The sequence below is a fragment of the Schistocerca nitens genome, chromosome 1 (assembly GCF_023898315.1).
Source record: "Schistocerca nitens isolate TAMUIC-IGC-003100 chromosome 1, iqSchNite1.1, whole genome shotgun sequence".
In the NCBI taxonomy this organism is placed as follows: Eukaryota; Metazoa; Arthropoda; class Insecta; order Orthoptera; family Acrididae; genus Schistocerca; species Schistocerca nitens.
The window spans coordinates 923,391,351-923,411,463 of NC_064614.1; the positions used below are offsets into that span (position 1 = coordinate 923,391,351).

Consider the following 20,113-nt stretch of genomic DNA (forward strand, 5'->3'; position numbering starts at 1 on the left):
GTAAGAACAGGTAATTCTAACTGAAGATTTATATTGTCATTATATTTTTCCAGAACTTCTAGGAAGTCCTGCATCATCACAATTGAGATTTATGATGACTCAGCTGCAAAATATCTATACAACGGGGTTGCAAAGTTTTTAATCACCTAGTCAGAAATCACCACACCACCAAACCACAGCATACTGCAGGAGGAATGAAAAACGAAATCGTGCATCCCACTGATAAAGTAAAGTATTAGGTCATAATTTGGTTCTGGCAACAGCAGAAACGTTGCAGCAATCGGGTCATGTTGAGATTCAAATTTTACTGCCGCATAATATCATTGGTGTCCACAGATGATGTTATGTACAAGGTTGTCCTAGCAGTGTGTGTTCTCTGTCTGTGTGTGTTCCTTGTTCAGTGTGCGGTCCTTTTATGAATAAAGTTGTTCGTTAAACACGTGTCACTGCCTTAATTTCAAGTCCTAATCCTAACAGGTTATGGGCCCAGGTCACGCTATCGGTAAAAGCGATACTCTTCATTTATACGGAAACGGAAATTCGTAAGCTGAAGTGCGGGAATAAACTGAGTCCGTTAACGCGACAAATATAGGGCACATGGCTGCTGCACACAGAGGTCGAGTGGAAACGTTATCATGCGATAACTACGACACATGAAGAATTCAAGTCGAAGCAGTACTCGTCAAGAACGACACGTGGGAGTATGTATCTGAAGACATACCACAACCTGCAGTGACTGGTGAAGGTGCTGCACTCGCCGCTGCACAAGCTGTGTACAAAGCGTGGTTAGCTGCAGACAGGAAGGTGAAGGCAGACCTCACTCTATCCATCAGCCCCACAGAACTGAAGCAAGTGAAGAACTGCAGCACATCACGTCAGGCATGGCTCAAACTTTAATCTATTTACGCATCCAAAGGACCTGCTCGCAAAGCAATGCTACTGAAACATCTTACTCTTCACGAGATGCAACCTAGTGACGATATAACACAGCATCTTAATGAATTCTTCGATGCAGTGGACAAATTACAAGCAATGGACGTCTATATAAACGGTGATTTATTGTTGATAATGTTGCTCTACAGTTTGACAGATAGTTACGATAATTTTAGGTGATAACGTACCTGATGTCGAGACACTAAAAGTGAAAATCTCGGAAGAAAACAACCCGAGAGTTCAGATGGACAGTGAAAATGCGAGTGCTACGATGTTTGTCAAACCGGTCGGGCCTAAACATTTCGTAAACAAATCAAAAGGTGCATTAAGTGACTGTGCCAAATTGGAACAAAAATCAAAACAGAAGCCAAGGCAGGAAAAGTCATCATTCAGGTGCAGTTTTTGCAACAAGAAAGGCCACAAAGAAGAAGAGTGTTTATTCAAAAGCAAGCTAATCGCACAAGCTGCAAATAAAATTGATGAAGCTCACTGCTGTTTTTCCATTAACGAACATGCTCCGAAGTCTCTGGACCAAACGTTTGTGGTGTATAGACAGTGGTTGCACATCACACATGTGTAACAACCCTAAAGTGTTCACAAGCGTAGCCAAAGTGCAAGAAAGTTTAACACTCACAGACTACAGTGCTAAGCAAGTGACAGCTAAAGGTGACGTATGCATCAAAATCTCGGCCAGTGATACCAACTCCATTACGCTGAAAAACACTTTGTATGTGCCAAAACTCGGAACCAATCTAATCTCAGTCGCAAAGGTTGTGGACAGCAATCACACTGTAACCTTTGAGAAAAATCATGCAGTTATAAGGGACACTAACAATAAAGTTAAGGTGATTGCAAATAGAGTTGGTAAACTGTTTTACTTGCATGAAAACAGCCCAAAGGCCTGTACAGTTGCCGAGACAAAAATTACGAAAAGTGACACGCAAATCTGGCATGCTCGATTAGGACACTTGAACTCAGGAGATATGATTAGAATGCTCAAGGATGAGTATGTGACAGGCTTGAAATTCATTGATGCAGACTTCACCAAGTGCACTATATGTCTTGAAGGAAAGATCACATCCACCCCTTTCACCAGGCGGGATGAAAACAAAAGTGAGCTTCTGGAGTTAGTGCATTCAGATGTCTGTGGGCCAATGAGAGGAAAATCTCTAGGTGGTGCAAAATATTTTGTAACCTTCATAGACGACCACAGCAGATAGTGTCAAGTCTACTTTCTTCGACACAAGGGGGAAGTTGTGGACAGATTTGTTGAATTCAAGAACTTTACTGAAAATCAGACTGGATGTAAAATCAAATCTTTCCAGTCAGATAACAGCAAGGAATACTGCAACGAAAGGATGGACTCCATCTTCCAAGCACCAGGAATACAGTGACGTCAAACAGTTCTTTATACACCACAACAGAATGGTGTTGCTGAACGAAAGAACCGATCCCTGGTCGAAGTGGATCACTGCATGATGCTGGAGTTGGAGAGTCTGGACAGCCACCATCACTTTGGGCTGAAGCTACAGGTATTAACACAACCAGCCACATCCAAAATCGCTGCCTAACCAAAGGACTTTCAGGTGGAATTCCATATGAAAAGTGGATGAAGAAGAAACCAGACCTGTCACACCTTCGTGTATTCGGTGAAAGTGTCATCATCCTAGACAAATCGCCAAACAAGGGGAAGTTTGATTCGAGAGGCAAGCAAGGAATGTTCGTAGGCTACTCAGACCATTCAAGTTCCTATCGTGTGTGGGTGCCAAAAGACCACAAGACACACACATCACGAGATGTCAGGTTCCTTGATCATAACAGTTTTGAACCCAAGCAAACCTATGTAGACCTCTCTGCAGATGAACAACATCATTGCCAAAGAAAATGCATCTGCATGGACCTTTCACCAGGAGACTTGAGTGACAACAGAAGCTGTGTGTCAGAATCATTCTCTGATGAAGAACCACTTTACGGTTTTGAAGAAGAAGAAGTCACCTCGCTACCACACAATATCATTTCAGATGATAACCTGTCATGTGACGAGGACAGCAATTCCTCAAGTGTCACACCTGCTCCACAGCTCGCACCAGATGTTTCAAGTCATGACATTAACTTTGCTGCTAATGCAACAGAAATCAGTGTTGAGGATGCATTGAACGGTCCAGATAGTCAAGAATGGTTTAGCGCTATATATGATGAAGTCAAGTCGCTAGTCAAGAATAAAACCTGGGACATTGTGGACAGACCAGCAAACAGAAAAATAATTGACTGCAGAACTGTCTTAAGAAACAAATACGGCAGTGATGGATCCTTGCTACGAAGAAAGGCCAGAATAGTTGCACGAGGATTCAACCAAAGACCAGGAGTTGACTTTGAGGAAACATTCTCTCCAGTTGCAAGAATCGAGTCATTCACACTCCTCATTGCTCTGGCAGTGAAGTTTAACTTGCATGTCTCGCAGCTGGGTATCCCCACTGCATTCCTCAAAGGTGAAATTGATACTGAAATCTTCGTGGAACAGCCGTACTCATTAGCCAAGTTCTTACAGAAGATGAGAGATGTTGAGGAGAACCGTCACATAGCCAAAAAGGCAGATGATATGCTCCAGAAGTTAAAATCTGGTGACAAAGTGTGCAAGCTTACAAAAGCCATCTACGGATTGCGCCAAGCTGGCAGACAGTGGCATGCCAAATTAAAAATGTCAATCGGATTGCAGCCCACTAGTGAAGATCCTTGTGTATATGTGAGCAGTGTGGGAAATTCTCAATTCTTCCTGCTCACTTATGTTGACGACATCATAATTGCGTCATCAGCTCCGGAAAGGACAAGGCAGATCCAGGACAAGTTATCTGCCAGATTCGATGTCAAGGATCTTGGTCCTGTGAAATACTACCTGGGCAATGACGTAAATCAGTCTGCTGACAAACACACGCAGTGTGAAAGTGGCTACATCAGATAAGTTTTACACCGATTCCGAATGGATGACTGCAAGCCCGTAAGAACCCCGTTGGCGACCGGGATCAAACTGGATGTTACAGGGGGGGGGGGGGGGGGGGGGGGGGGGGGGGACACCATATTGCTAGACGCGTGAAAGATCTCTTGCGCGCGTCTTTTGGTGATGATCGTGTGCTCAGCCGCCACTTTCATCATGCTTGGCCTCCCAGGTCCCCAGACTTCAGTCCGTGCGATTATTGGCTTTTGGGTTACCTGAAGTCGCAAGTGTATCGTGATCGACCGACATCTCTAGGGATGCTGAAAGACAACATCCGACGCCAATGCCTCACCATAACTCCGGACATACTTTACAGCGCTGTTCACAACATTATTCCTCAACTACAGCTATTGGTGAGGAATGATGGTGGACATATCGAGCATTTCCTGTAAAGAACATCATCTTTGCTTTGTCTTACTTTGTTATGCTAATTATTGCTATTCTGATCAGATGAAGCGCCATCTGTTGGACATTTTTTGAACGTTTGTATTTTTTGGTTCTAATAAAACCCCATGTCATTCCAAGCATGGGTGTCAATTTGTACCTCTCTATCTACATTATTCCGTGATTTATTCAGTTTTCAAATTTATACTGACTTTTTAATCACCCGGTACATCGCCATTGGCACTCGCCCTGATATATGCCATGCAGTCAACAAGCTAAGCCAATACAACAACAGCAATAATCTTGTTCACTGGCAGGCAGCTAAACGAATCCTTAGATACCTCAAGGGAACAACTGACAAGAAACTAACCTACGTCAAGGATAACAAGGGAATATTCGGTTTTGCAGATGCTGAGTTGGGAAATTCTGATGCTGGCAGGAAGTCTTATACTGGTTACAACTTCATCTTGTGCAAGTCAGCAACTCATGGTGTTCACACAAGCAGAGGACCGTCGCGCTCTTTCATCAACTGAGGCTGAGTATATGAGTATCTCTGAAGCAGCAAAGGAAGCGATTCACCTATCAACCTTCGTGAAGGAGCTGGGTTTAGCGGAGCTGTCAAACATTGTACTGTTCAATGACAACCAGTCAGCTGGAAAATGGGCAAATAATCCAGTTTTCCACTCAAAGACAAAACATATTCACATAAAGTACCACTTCATTCGCCAGGCCCTGCAAGATTATCCACTGAAACTGGAATATCAGTCAACAGAAGACATGGTAGCAGACGTGCTGACGATGGCCCTTCCTGCGGCGAATCACGAGATGTGTGTTGTTGGACTGACTGCAAACCTAGAACCACAAACTTAAGGCCTCAAGTTCATCAATTTATACCTGTGTGTAAAAATTGAGGAGGCGTGTTGAGATTCAAATTTTACCGCCACATAATAACGTTGGTGTCCACAGATGTTGATATGTACACAGTTGTCCCAGCAGTGTGTGTTCTCTGTCTGTGTGTGTTCCTTGTTCAGTGTGCGGTTCTTTTATGAATAAAGTTGTTCATTACACACGTGTCGTTGCTGTAATTTCAAGTATTAATCCTAAAAGGTCAATCCGGACAGGTAAAGAAGTCAGCTGTCACTCCTGACTGATTTATTTTTAATTCCAAAATTATTATTCTCATAACTGTATTTTTTAGACCACTAGGGGGAGAGGGGGGGGGGGGGGACAGTCTTGGAGGGGCTGTCTGTGTGTTACAGTATTTTCACGAACAAGTTAAGGATTAATGTTGTAAATAAGCCAGGCCTCGATTACAGGGAGGCCTTGAAAGGTTGCAGTGTTCCATTACTGAAGATGCTTTGTACTCTTCCTTTGAGTACAGATATATATCTGATGAAACACAACTTTATCTGTAACTTCTCTCATTACTAACACAACTTCAGTAGATTATAATCCTGAAGAACACCACCAAATGTATCTCGGACTTTTCTTCTTTGTGAAGACATACTGAGTCTAATTATTAACTTCTGGAAAAAGAAGTACAAACAGCTAGTCACCAACACCTGTACCTCCTCTTCGTCTCTATTTCAAAGTATCAGAGTGAAGTACATAAATGTAAAATTAGAATTATGTACTTTCACATACTAGTAGTTAACTGCCAAGTCACATAGATGACGAAACAAACACAAGACAAATTACTTTAACAGAGGAGAGACTTTTAAAGACAGATAAAGGTTTCTTTTTTCATCAATCACAGAAGTACACAAAGCCATCTAAGACCCAGAAGGTTAGCACTATAGTTGAAGGAAAGGAAGGGAGAAATAGTTCTTAAACGTAATCTACACATTTATACAAGCAAGAATACAGGAAAAGTTATTAGTTCTAACACGGAAATAAAAGAAGTTCTATGACGAAGAAACAGTTCATCAGATGATGCCACAACAAAGTACTCCCAAATTTCAGAGGGCGAGATGAATCACAATGTTACAAAAAAGCAAACAGCCCCATGAAATATGACAACAATAACGGGATACAAGAAATCCAACTGCTAAAAGAAATAGCAACATTTCTCTCTCAATACAAACAAATGGGAAAGCAAATTGATAGTATGATGAGCTCAGATAATTGAACGTCAGAAATTTCTTCACAGAAGTTGAGTGGAAGGCCAAAGTAAATTAGGGCTGGTAGTACTGAAGAATGTAGAGTATATAATTATAATCTGACCAAAATTATTTCCCAACCTCCTTAAACAAAATCTGAAATAAGTGTCTACAACCTGTGTAGATGAACTAACTTAACAAAAATGATCAACACAGTTACCTTCGATACGCTGCAAACCTCAATCTCGTCATTAATCATTTGTTATTGGCCAAAGTTTGGTCTGGTGCACTGGAACAAAATAACAAATTTTTACATGTATTTTTTTCCAGCACACCGGTAATGGTTTATAGCTGAGCCACACAAAGCACCGAATAACAAAATGAGTATCAGCTCAGCTCTTGAGATGTCCCCATTTTATTTACATAAGAAACCATAGGTGTTATTCATTCTGATAAAGTGGCTTTTACACTGTTTCAAGGTGTGTAAAGTAATCATCTATACAACAGACTGAAAGGGAGGAGGGAAAATTTTTTTCTACTGTTACAAGATAACTTATTACAACAAAATATGGGTACAGAGCAGTCCTTACAAACTGAACAACTGTATGCATGTTCACTACAGAATTCATGTATTGATCATGACTTTTCACCTTTTGCAACATAAGGGAAGAACTAACCAACCAACCAATTTCTCACAGTTCTTTTTACGGAAGCCTGTGTGAATCACAAGTGTCATTGGGTACTTCGGTGAACTATTAACAAGTGAATATTTTTTCTGAAAGGTCTGTGAAGACGTTTTGTTTTTCTAGGATGTGGGGGATGGGGGGAAAAGTGAGGGAAGGAGTTGGAAGTTTGCCTGAAACTAAGCTAACATCTAATATTCAATTCTCCTTTGTCACACGACAAATGATAGCAAAGTTCTACAATTTATGTGAGTCATGCTTACTTACTTCTGCCTGTCAGCTTTATATGAAGCTGTGAGCTCATCAAACAACTTGCTATTCATCTCCATGAATGTTTTGAGCACATTGTACACAAGGGCCACAATAGTCTGATTCCAGTGTTCCTTACTTATTCGGTACAGAGCTGGAAACATTATTGGCATTATCACATTGTTGTGTTCTTCTATTAAACTCATGATGTATTCATTGTTCCAGAAGTACAAAGCACGCTCAGCAACCTGAAAGAAAAAAGGAATTAGTCTATAAAAATAGTATAATCCAATAGAATATAAGATGATAATTAATGCTCAGCATTACAATGTTACACTTGGCATCAAAAATGTCCATGCAATTACCTTAAAGGAAGCTTCCTTGTATTAAATTGGTTATATGTACAGCACTTTGCCATTATTATTTTCATCTGATTTCAAAGCAATAATCAAAAAGCCTACAGCAACTGTTTTACACTTAACAAAAGCTTAGAAATCTCCCAATCTTCGAAGCTGATGTATCAAATGTTTTGAGAAGTGCTTCGTACTGCTTTAGAAAGTTAACGTCTGGCCAGTGACCTTCAAATTACAGAAGTAAGAAGAAAATCAAGGAGGGCCTGTCTGTAAGGTCCCCCCTTGTTAGATAACTATTGTATATATTTCAAACTCACGCGTGATCAGAAATGTTTGTAATCCGAGCTAAAAAAGTTGGTGACTTGAATGAACAAAACAGAATAGACTGACTCCAGGCTGTCCAACTGCCCTTTAACCACCTTAATGTGTTATAAGCTTGAATGTGAAAATGGTACATGGAACTGTTTTCCTAAATTCATTTAATTTCAGTTCAAAATATTATTTTTTAGCAACTAATTGGAGTTAATTACAAAAAATCTTCTACACTGCCATTGATTATTGTTATTTTGCAATACTTAAGTCAAAAATATGGGCACTTTTCAAAACATGCACATGCATATCAAAAATGAGTTGTGAATGCTGAACAGCATATGCAAAGAATTATAAGTTGAGACTTCGAGAAGGGTTTGAAATTGAACAAGAACGGGTGAACACAATGAATAATAGGAACTACAACTGAATGACCAATGTTGGGGCTAGAATGGGGAACAGGAGAATACCTAACACAGAATGAGAATGATCAAACGAGCCCAATGTGGGAACAGCAGAAACGGAACTATGAAGAGACCAAAGCAGGAACGAGGAACAGTGTAACGGTAATGAGGAACAAGATTAAGGTGGGAATGACACTGATTTGAAGTAAGTGGTGAACAACTGTGCCTTACAAGTTGTTCCTAGTGCCTACCATTCAGTTTACTAAACCATTCCTTTGGACTTAGTCCTTTGCAACTGTCCCATCTAGTGGGAAAGCCTCTGAGGATAGCTCATACTAAGATTTCACTAAAGAAAATTCCCCACAAAGCATAACAATTTGGTTATGATTACAAGTCATGTTACTATGGAATCTTTGTGCCCATACCGCATTCCACATCTTACAGAACAACGTAAATTTTATGTTAATTGAAAATTGGCTTTCACACTTAGCATGAAACAGCAGTCACAGTCATGTCAAGAGATGAAAGCTCTGTGCAGTACGTTGAGAATGTTATAAAACATTGATGTAGGATAGGTGAACATCCATTTTCCAAAAAAATGTAGGATGCAATAAATGCACGAGGACACCTATCAGCATAAAGGATGGACTCATTCATCAAAGTTGAGTGGGAGATGGAAGAAAAATTTTGTGGTACAAGCTGGTAGTTTTGACAGAGAAAAGATATGAAGATAAGAATAAATTCCACAGTAACTAATGGTTGATGTTTAAAGTCTACAAGAAGTGTTAGCAATATCTAAATTCGTATCAGCCATGGTATGTCTATTGATCTAAGACATTACAAGGCTCAGCTACGGTAACAAATACGGGGTCACAATGGCTTGTATTAGAGGACTGTAGCTTCGCTTGTTCACAGTGTAGGGATTCTGCTGGTGGATGGTGATGTGAGATCAGCATCTACAGGTTGCAGTACAGTGTCAGATAGCATGCCCACAACTGGAGTAAATTTCAAACACGTGCAGCCTGTTAAGACGCAGACAGCCTTACAAAGTCTATTTTCCATTGTTTAGTAAAACTTTCAACAGTGAATAATGGCACTACAGATTGATTTGATTACGAAACGCTTTGCTTCTTCTCAAACCAAGTGAGTATTCCTATACCTACAGATACATTAAACTGCAACATTATCTTAAGCAAGATTATCAGAGACTAGTGTGTCACAATAATAAATTCTTTGTACCATATATTTTTCTATACTTGCTTGCAGGCTATTCAAACTCCTTCCTTAGCCTATTTTTATCACAGTTTCTCAACTTACTACATCTGTGTCAAGCCCAGAACTGAACTGTCTGGAATGTTCCTGTATTAAGGTAAGGAAGTATGTTCATAAAGACGCAGACTTCAGACTGGCATAAGATGTGAGTCACAGTGTTATCTGAGTTATGTTCTCAGCCAGCCTGACTTCTGGCATCAACAGGAAGAATGAGTGAACAAAATTTTAGTGTGGATTCATGCAGTATCAGCTCAGATGCCTGACCGTGGGCAGCAGTGGATAAATTGCTGACATAGGAATAATCAGGTAGTTTGGCCGTAGCCTACACTATCAAATTGCCCTTGACGAGTTCCAACAGTCAGGAGCGGTGGAGGGTCTCACATATCCATAGGTCCAGTATAACAGGGCTACCTTGGGGCAGCCTATACTATCTGCATCTGGCCACCTAGTGACGAGGTCCCATGTTCCATGGGGCAGTGTTGAAATAGCCAAAACCAGTAGATCTATTAATACTACAAATGAATTTAAATATATGAAATGTACTTCCACTGTACAAAAACCTCATTCCTATTTCATGTTAGTAGATGGTATAAAGACACTACTCACAGCAGAGAAGCCCAACTTTGCATTCACATGGCAAAAATAATGTGGTGAGACAGGAAATTGTTTTAACCAAGTAGGTGGAGTTTGCGAATTTTTCATTGAGATTGTTTCTCAGAAATGATCAAACATCATCAATGAATGTTACTGATGAGCATGTTCAAAGATCACCAAACTCTTGCATTTCTTCATCAGTTATTTTTAGAAAGTGTAACACCTATTTTTGGTAAAACAAACATTATTAAGAGCTCAACAAGCAGACTGATCTCTCTGTGCCAGAACACATTAAACATAATTTTTTGTGTGACAACATTGTTTTAAACTCATGTTTTTTGGGGGGATTGTGAGTGCCTCCGTTCCTTAGACTGCTGCTTTGATTCTGGAGCATGACATGGCAAACCCAAGTTTCATCACCGGTTACAATTCTGTTTAACAGTTCATCTCCATTGCCACTTTATCAAGTAAGAAATGTAAAAAGTACTGCCAAATTGCTTCATTTTATGAACAGCCATAAGTTTTTTCGGATCCCAACAGGAACACAATTTGTGAAAATTTAAGCAATTTGTGACAATTTCATGCAAAATAGTTCTTGAAATTTAAAGAAACTCATCACAAAGCATTCCCATTGTGAACTGTCTGTCTTCACAAATTTTCTCATTCAATTTCTCAAGTTAACCTTCACTGACAACTGAAGGCCATCCACTCTGTGCTTTGCCATGGCCATTACTTCATTCATCATTAAATTGTTTTACCTGCTTTCTCACCATTACAGCAGTCATTACAGTTTCACCATAGATTTCTACAACTTTTCCATGAATTTCAGCTAGCTTAACATTCTTTGTGTTCAAAAACCATATTACAGAATGCACTTAAGTTGGAAGGCTCAGAGAGTCCTTAAACATTTTAAACGATCACTAACAAATGTAAACACAACACAATCTGGCTGTAATGAAGTCAGTGGAAAGACAATGAACCAGGGGACAAGTGTAAATGTGGGGAACTGCGACACTAGTGCTACAGTGGCGGTAGAATGAAAGGAAACTTACTTTCCAGACATACCTAGTTTCAGTTTTAGTATGTAAATGGTTAGACATGTAAATTTTAAAGTTTGTCTTGCTAAATGCTGGGGAAGGGAGGGCGGCAGTGGTGGGGCGCGGTATGTTGGAGATAAAATAATAATCAATGAGAATAAATAATTTTTATTCTCTATAATAAGAGTGTCTAACTGTTATTCTTCTTTTGCCTCTATTTAAGCTGTCAGCAAATTATTGTTTTTGTTGACAAAAAGCATAATTTTCTCGCCAATGTACAGAATGATTTTAATTTAAGGTTTTTCTTGACATTACTTTTCTTTTCCCACCAAACATGATAGCGACAAAAATCTGCAGAGCACTGTTTTTGAACTTTTAGCTTATTACAGTGCCCTTTTGTGGGCTGTGCAATCCACCTTGACAATGCTACAGGTAGAACCAAGGAGATACTTAAGATTGGAAGTTGGACTGGCAGGGGAAGGGGGGGCCACAACTATGTATGTGCTTTACACGAAGACTCTTGGCATGATCGCTCTAGTGTGAACACGATGTAGCAGTGAGCATAAACAAAAGAGAAATTCGAATGTCCGATAGGTGAGCAGCTGTGCATGGGGAATAAGCCCCATTTCTCTCTCGCAGCCAGCCTACATCCACGTTTTATCTTTCTGGAAGAGTAGAACCATCACATAGATCACAGATTCCTTCTGGTGTCATGAGACACTCACTCAAAACACCATGATGGATCAGCACTAGTCTCTCTGCTCATTTTAAATGAAGATATGAAAATAAAGTGCTATGCACAAAACAAAGCAAAGTGGAGTGCACAAACCACTTCGTGACAACTACTGTGCAATTGCTTGCTGAGGTTGGCAATGTCGTAAATGAGGTAGTTCAAGCCTGACCCCAACCAGTGTCTTACGTAACCATAGTTCAGAACAGGTGCCACCTAAAATGGTCACATTATAGTGTTCACAATTTTGCACAATACCAAATTTAGCTAGCAGACAAACATGAATTTCTTTGTTCTATGATGTTAAATCCTGAGACAGAGTCCTATGGTACCATAAGAGACCATTCAACTGCCTAATGACATGGAACCACACAGTAACTTACAAGCGCACTGATATGTTTTTGCATTCATGCATAGGTTTGTTCTTAATTTTGCAAATATATTCTTACATTCATTATTTTTGGAAACTGGACTTTGAAAGATCTGCAATTTCAGAAACTAAAATTGGTTACTTTTTATATTTGGATTAAAAAATAAAGCTATTTCAATAATTAATACAATTTGATAAAGACAGAGGTGTTTCAAAATGGGAACTCTTTACACTACGGCTACTGCGCACTTTAAGCATAGCGCTGTATTCAAGTCGAATATCAGTGTGAGCCTTAGTAAATGCACTGCTTTGCCTTCCCTTATGCAACTACACCAAACTGAATGTACTTTAATGAACGACTTCCTAAATAATTTAAAAGAAAAAGACTCATTTCGGTTGCAAATAGTTCAAATACCCACGACATTTTTCAGTTTCTTATAGTATTTTGTAAGTCCTCCACAAATTACAGGTTTCCCAGGCAAATCACTGCCTGACTTTTAATACTGTCGAAATGTGAAGGGCCAGGACGCGAACCATACGAAATGAGTGCCATAAGGTGCAAGTATAAACCACCTTTTATGCTAGCGAGTACTGTAACGCTCCTTGCATATTATTCCTGTATACAGGTTCGTTGCCCACAAATGGTTAGTTTAATTTACACATCGGTATAAAAAGGACTGCCCTTCTAACAAAAAGTCTAAATACTTTTGCAGAATTAATGAACTAATCACGATAATTTCTTTTGTTAATCTGAGTTATATATCAATAATAAGTTGGAAAATATTACAGTACACAAGTTGACAATGTTGTCAAAATAATGAGGCGACCAAGGGTGGATCAAAGAGAGGGGAGAGTTGAAACTAAATTAAAATCAAATGGTAATTTTTGTAATCTGCACCAAAGTTAAGCACAAAAATTTAGTCTTGGACAGTGGATTTCATCATTCAATTCAGTATTCACCAAGCCACTTTACTTTGTGTGCCTGACACAATGTACTACCTGTACCAGTGACTTGTGTTCCCCCACCTGTTCTAATTGTGGCACACCAAATATTAGCAGGGCTTCCCCATTTACCACAGAAGCACATGCTTTCCATTAGGGCATTATCTGCTTTGCCCACAGCGCAGCATGTACGCCACTATTGAGAACAGTTGCTGCAATCAGCTTTTGATTTTACCACAAGCAGCTGTTTTGGTGCCATTACTGCTACTGCTACACTGACGTCACATGCTGACTTTTCACTGGCAGTGCACCAAAGTTCGGCCAGTCAAACACGCCACCAAGTGGTGTCATGTAAAAGCCGCTACTGAAAATGTTCTGACAGTGGTAGCTCAGTGTGAAGGGGACGTTCGTCTTCACAGAGTGGAGTTTTCAGTTTTGTGCAGCATGAAACATGCTTGAAAAATAACACCAAGTACATAACTCCTTGCGTATTATGTTGACCAGTGTTTCCTGTTACTATATAACTTAATTTTGGAATCAGCAACAGTAAAGTAACATTATCTGAGATTACTCACAAACTTTTACACATTCTTGTCCATAGTGGACTGTTTTTGATACTGCGACTGTAAAGTTAAATTACAAAGTACAGAGAATTTCTACATCAGTTGTTTTACTTGATAAGTACTAAGCATTTTGATGTTCACCTATCATCTCCAGGTGGTAAATGGATCAAACTAATTGAAGAAACTAAATTAGTTTTACTGTATTTACTCAGGCAGTGAAAATTGAGCTTTTGTGCACAGACATACTCGATGTGATGAGTCCTCTTGAGCAAATGATAGTGTATATTACTTTCAAGACTATAGCATTATGTACCTGTAAGCAAGCTTTGTTTTGTTTTGTTTTGTTTTAGGGTGCAAAAACAACTAAAGCCATACACTCCCATATCACAACTGTAGAAAATGAAGACGATTAAGGAGTTAAAAACAACTACACATTAAGTCCAATTGACAGAAGGAAAGACAGCTAAAAACAGGGTCTTGGAGGAAGGTTGATACAATTAGCCATAGACACAATGGAAATCCTGAACTGAAGTTCAAATGTCCTTTGCCATATTCCTATGACGGATAAAACACACTACTGCCCATGTGTAGTTCGCTAAAACAGCCAATAACTCATGACAGCAAATATAAATGAGAACATAAGTGGTTAAAAAAAGGCATTTCCCATCAAATCAATGTGGACCAGGGACCCACATAAACGTCACAATGGCTTCATAAAGAGTGAGCAAGTGAAAGCTTTCCTGAACCCATTGCACCAAGGGATGGACGGCATACAGCTTACAGAGGCTGTGAAGGCCGCAGAGAGTTGGAGCAGATGACAAAATTGAGAAGCCTGTGTCACCGGATGTACTGCGTGGTATGATAGAGGGTGAAGAGCTCCGCCATAAATACTGAGCAATGTTCCAGAAGCCGATACCGAAAATAATTGGGGACCATAACGAAGGCACCCGACAGCACAGTCAGTCCGAGAGCAATCAGCGTACGCAAAGGTACTATCACGAAGTTTTGTGCGAAGGTGAAGGTCGAGAAACTTACAGTGATAAGAGTGAGGCTGGAGTAGTGTCCTTCAGAAGCGAATGAAGTCCAAGGTGAACACGGCCCACCACACAAAGCCAAGATGGTGAAGGGTTCAAATACATTGGGAAAGTGGCTGGCAGGTAGCGTGAAGTTAAGCTGTCAGAGCAATAATCGAAAGCAAACTCCAGGAGGTAAAAGAGAAGAGAGATGTGCCCCATAATGGCGGTCAAAGGAGTCATCGAAGGAGGCAGAATAGGATGGGTGATCAGGCATGGCAGACAAACAGCACAAGTTTATGCTGAGGAGAAAATCAAGGTGGTACGACTGCAGTAGTGCAGCAGCTTCTGCATACAGACTTTCAACCGGGCTAGTGTAAAAGGCACCAAAGGCCAAACGGACAACCATAGTCTAAATCTGTGCATACAAGGGATTGGTACAAATGGAGTAGTGTGGTCCAATCCACTCCCCATGAAGTACCGCTGCAGATACATAGGACATTGAGCCGAGACAACACTGAAGACTCTGCGCAAGGAGACAAGTCCATGGTCCATGGAGAGCTGCAATAGATGGCAAAATTGTTAATGAAAAGAGAGCCAGAGACGCCTGGTAGGAGACGGGCCATAATAGCAAATTGCTATAGCAAAGAGGATGATGCTCAGGACGGAACCCTGAGGTACGCTGTTTTCCTGGATAAAGATGTCTAACAAGGTAGAACCCACATATACATACCTTGAAAAGTCAATCTTTTAAAAATACCTGGAGGAAATTCGGTCTTGGAAGCTCCACGTGTACAGAGTACGCAGGATACCAGTCCTCCAGCAGGTGTCGTACGTACGCTTTCTCCAAATTGAAAAACACAGGTACAGTCTGGTATTTCCACAGAAAACCATTCACAACGTGGGTGGACAAAGTAATGAGATGGTCAGCTGCAGAACGGTGTGAACGAAATCTACACTGTGCAGTGGTTAGTAAATTGCGAGACTCAAGCCACTATACCAGCCGCACATGAATCATATGTTCGATTACTTTTCAAACACAGCTGGTGGGAGAAACGGGGTAGTAAATATACAGAAGATGTTTGTCCTTACCAGTCTTAGGTATGGGTATGGGTATGGGTATGGGGAAGACAGAGGCTTCACGCCAGAATCTGGGAAATGTGCCCTCTGTTGATTGTACGTATGAAGGAGAAAGTGCTTGCTTGCAAGAGAAAGGATCGGCAAGATCTGAATGTCAACACTGTCCGACCTTGGGGCAGAGGGCTGGGAAGGAGAATAAGCCTGCCTGCAAAACAAAGGTTATGCAACATCTGAATGTGAACATCATCTGGCCCAGGGGCGGAGGATCCGAATGGGGTGAGAGCATGATCTAGCTCCTTCATAGTAAAGGCAGCATTGTAGAACTCACAATTCTCAGCAGAGAAGGATATCGCCCGAGCCACCCTAACTCGTTTCCGATGGAAAAAGATAGGGTGATACTGGGTGGAGCTCGAAATCTCTGCAAAATAGTGGCCCAATGTGTTGGAAATAGCAACAGGGTCCACTAGGACGTCATCTGCAACTGTCAGGCCAAAAATTGGGGAATGGACCTTGGTCCCAGAGAGCCTTTGGAGGTGGGCCCATAAGACAGAAGAAGAAGCAGAACCATTAAAAGAACTAATAAATGAAACCCAGCTAGCTTTTTTGCTATACCAAAGAACATGATGACACTGTCTCGCAACTGTTTGTAATGAATGCAGTTTGTCATTATAGGATGATGGTTAAAGATGCGGAGAGCACTTCTGTGCACCCGAATTGCATCGCAGCACACCTCAGTCCACCAAGGGACCAGGACATGGTGTGATAAATAAAAACTACGAGGAATGGAACATTCTGCAGTGGTAAGGATAAAATTTGTAAGGTATTCTACCTGGTCATCACAACAAGAGAAATGCTGTCTGCTGAAGGTTGCACATACGTGCGATAAGAGTCAGAAAATGGATAGCACACGGGAAATTGTCGTTCGGGTACCTGTCAGAGATAATGAACCAATAGAGACCACAGGAAAGCTCAGCAGTACAGAAGGAGAGTTCCAAATGGGATTAGATGTACATGTAATCTGAAAGGAATGTGGGTGCTCCAGTGGAAGACAAATGAGGTTAAGTTGATTGAGAAGGTCAGCCAAGAAGGCATCTCTCTGACAGGGTCTTGAAGAGCCCCAAAGGGGGTTGTGCACATTAAAGTCACCAGTAACAGAAAGGGGTAAGGGAGTTGCCCAATAAGCTGAAGGAAGTTGTCCTGGTGACACCAAATGACGGAGGGATGTAAACAATACACAAAGAAAAGGTGAAGTGAGGAAGGACTGCAACAGCTTCAAGCTGGGTACACAAGGAGATGATTTGACTAGGAATGTTATCCCGGATGAGCAGCATGACTCCCCCATGAGTTGGATTGCTGTCCTTGGGATGGGAAGGACAAGGCAGACCTAAAAGAAATGCGAGAGCTCAAAGCAGTCATGAGGATGTAATTTTGTTTCCTGGAGGCAGACAACAACTGGACACTTCAATTCCAAGAGCAGCCATAATTCCTCTTCATTGGATCTAAGGCCATGAACGTTCCATTGGAGGAGAGTCATGAAGAGGAAAGGGGAGGAGGGCAAAGATGAAGTGGTTTCAGCTCAGCAGCTGCCAAGTGCCAGCGTTTGAAGACTCACTGCTACAGGACGCAGAGGCTGGAGGGTTTTGTTCCATGAGATCTACAGAAGTGTCAGAATTCTCTCTCTGTTGGTCTGCAGAGTCCAGAGCAGAAAAATGGTTGGCAGTGTGCAGCGGCAATACAGAGGTTGGGCAGGTGAAGGTATAACATGCTGACACCGCTGAAGAAATCTCCGAGTTGGCAAATGAGAAGACCATTTGCCTTTGTTTTGACTTCTTGGAGCCTTCCGGTTTGCAGAGGAAGACCCAGATATTTGTTGGCTGGAGGGATGTATAACGTCTGCACAAGAGTATTCCTTCTGTTCTTTCCAGCCTGTCAGTTGTGTAGCAGGTGACTTCAGCATGCGAGGCAAAAGTTTGTTGGCTTGCTGCACAGCTGGAAGAGGAGATGGGGACGTTATCACAATGCTGGACTATTTTACAACCAAGGTGCTGAATACGAGGTATTATGTCCGCATGGCCATGCCCTTCGTGGAGCGAGATGTAGCAAGAACAGTACTGTAGATACCGGATGGTAGAACACAGGGTGTCCGACTAGCCAACAACTTGAGAGCAACAGAGTAAAGCACTTTTTCCTTCACCCAGATCTCTTGGGCAGCCCACTAATTGAGATACATGGGACATCTCATCTCAGGAGGAGGCTGCATGGTCGCCATTGCAATTGATACAGCGGGAAGAAGGAAGCAGACTATTACCCTTGTGAGCATCCCTACCACCGATTACACATTTAGCTGGGGGGTCGACAGGACATTCGAGTGTAGTAATGATGACACTGGTAGCAACCCATCAGGTTTGGAATGTACAGTCTGCTGTGATAACTTCGTAGCCTGCTTTGGTCTCTGAGGGAGGCACCACTCTCTCAAATGTGAGAAAAAGGGTGCTTTTGGGCACTAAGGATGCATCTACCTTTTTTATCACCCAATGGAGCACTGTTCAGAGAGGTACGTCTGGATTTCTGCCTTGGTCAGATCATCAAGCAGCCCAGGGTAAATAATACCATAAGAAGAATTCAACATTTGATGGGCCTCGACACAAACAGGACAGCCACAGAAGAGCTAATCTGCAAGCATTTGTGTTTGAGGATTAGAAGTAGTCTCCAAAAGCAAAGTGCCATTGTGTAAACAAGTTTAGTGGACATTGAATGTGAAGAAGATAATTAGCTCATTGCCATCGTCTTTGATGGCATGCTCCTTCCAACTGTGGGCCCCTCCACTCAGAGGGGGCCGCTCCCACCTGAAGTGATTGTTCACACGTCACAAACATCTGACAGAGGGACCAATCAGCAATTTGGGAAGGCACTCACCCCTGCCAGGGTCTGGCTTGTACTGACGGGTACGTGCAAACCCTACCTGTCGAAACCCAGGGCTGGGAATTAACGTCTCACCCAGTCACCTGTTACAGGTCAGCTGTGTGGTCCACCCTTCAAGAGTGCAGAGGGAGGGAGAAGAAAACAAGAACCTCAAACTCCAAAGTGGGGGAAAAAAAAGGGGGGGGGGGACAGTTCTGATGTCAGCTATTGAAAATGCAGAACACATTCCCAAAAACATACCAGATATGTTCCCCAAGGGAAGGGAAAAAGAATAACAAGAGGATGGGGGGAGGGAGTAAGCTTTGAGCTACTGTAACAATGGAATATCATTCTCACCATTTACTTGGAGATATTAGTCTCAAACACATTGTTTTGATTACATAATTAATATGGATATTGCATTTTTATTCCAACTACGTTTGTATCATTGTCAATTGTATTGAAAATAAAAATCATAAATAAATATTTGAGTATCTATTCAGGACTTAACAATTATTATATAAACTAAACTGGCCAGAGCTACAGTTTTAAAAGTAAATTTCTGTTTACTTGCTTTTCATGTGCTTATCAACTCTACTTTCACAAAAGGCTTATGACGTCGTCGTGCGTTAAGAATTATGCAAATGAAGGTTGTGAATGGCACACATTTCAAGAAATTTAAAACTTTTTGTCTCAACAGAACACATTTTTGCAGCTTTTTGATATTTCTAAATCTCAAAGCAGCTTAAAACAGTAGTTTTTGAAGGTTTTTTTCCTTAACCTTCATGGACATGACCCCTGGGTCTTCTTACTCCTCTTGGCAATTGTGCCTACCCATAAAACTTCATTAATCTGCCTCTGGAGGGTTTGAGGAATATATAAAAAAAAATTGAAATAAGTCAGTACAAAGAGACAGCTGAATTTCAAGAATGAAAGAAAGTGATGACAAGAATTTATAAGACAGAGTGTGTGTGTGTGTGTGTGTGTGTGTGTGTGTGTGTGTGTGTGTGTGTGAGGGGGGGGGACCGGTGGGGGGTGCAGGCGTTCTTTCCTACATTTTGCCTCCAAGCCTTTTATGGGTCAGTTGCTAGTCCCTGACAGAACAGGAAAATTATATAAATGGTAAAACTTTCGCCACCTAGCTGTTCTTTTATTTCCTTTTGGAAATTATTACCATTTTGGCTCTTTAACCATTTTCATGTGAT

The 20,113-nt window shown here is 41.2% G+C and overlaps 1 protein-coding gene across 2 annotated transcripts in view; it reads right to left on the bottom strand.

Moving 5' to 3' along the window:
• Window positions 1-20,113, bottom strand: part of LOC126192803 (serine/threonine-protein phosphatase 2A 56 kDa regulatory subunit epsilon isoform) — a 301,524-nt gene that overhangs the window by 21,352 nt on the left and 260,059 nt on the right. The window contains exons 9-10 of one of the 2 annotated variants that reach the window (XM_049932633.1): window positions 7,359-7,588; window positions 6,629-6,697 (exon numbers count right to left, since the gene is read on the bottom strand). In XM_049932633.1, the coding sequence (XP_049788590.1) occupies window positions 6,664-6,697; window positions 7,359-7,588 (264 nt within the window). In that variant the 3' untranslated portion in view covers window positions 6,629-6,663. The remainder of the gene's footprint in view (window positions 1-6,628; window positions 6,698-7,358; window positions 7,589-20,113) is intronic. The other variant, XM_049932632.1, reaches the window with a different exon arrangement.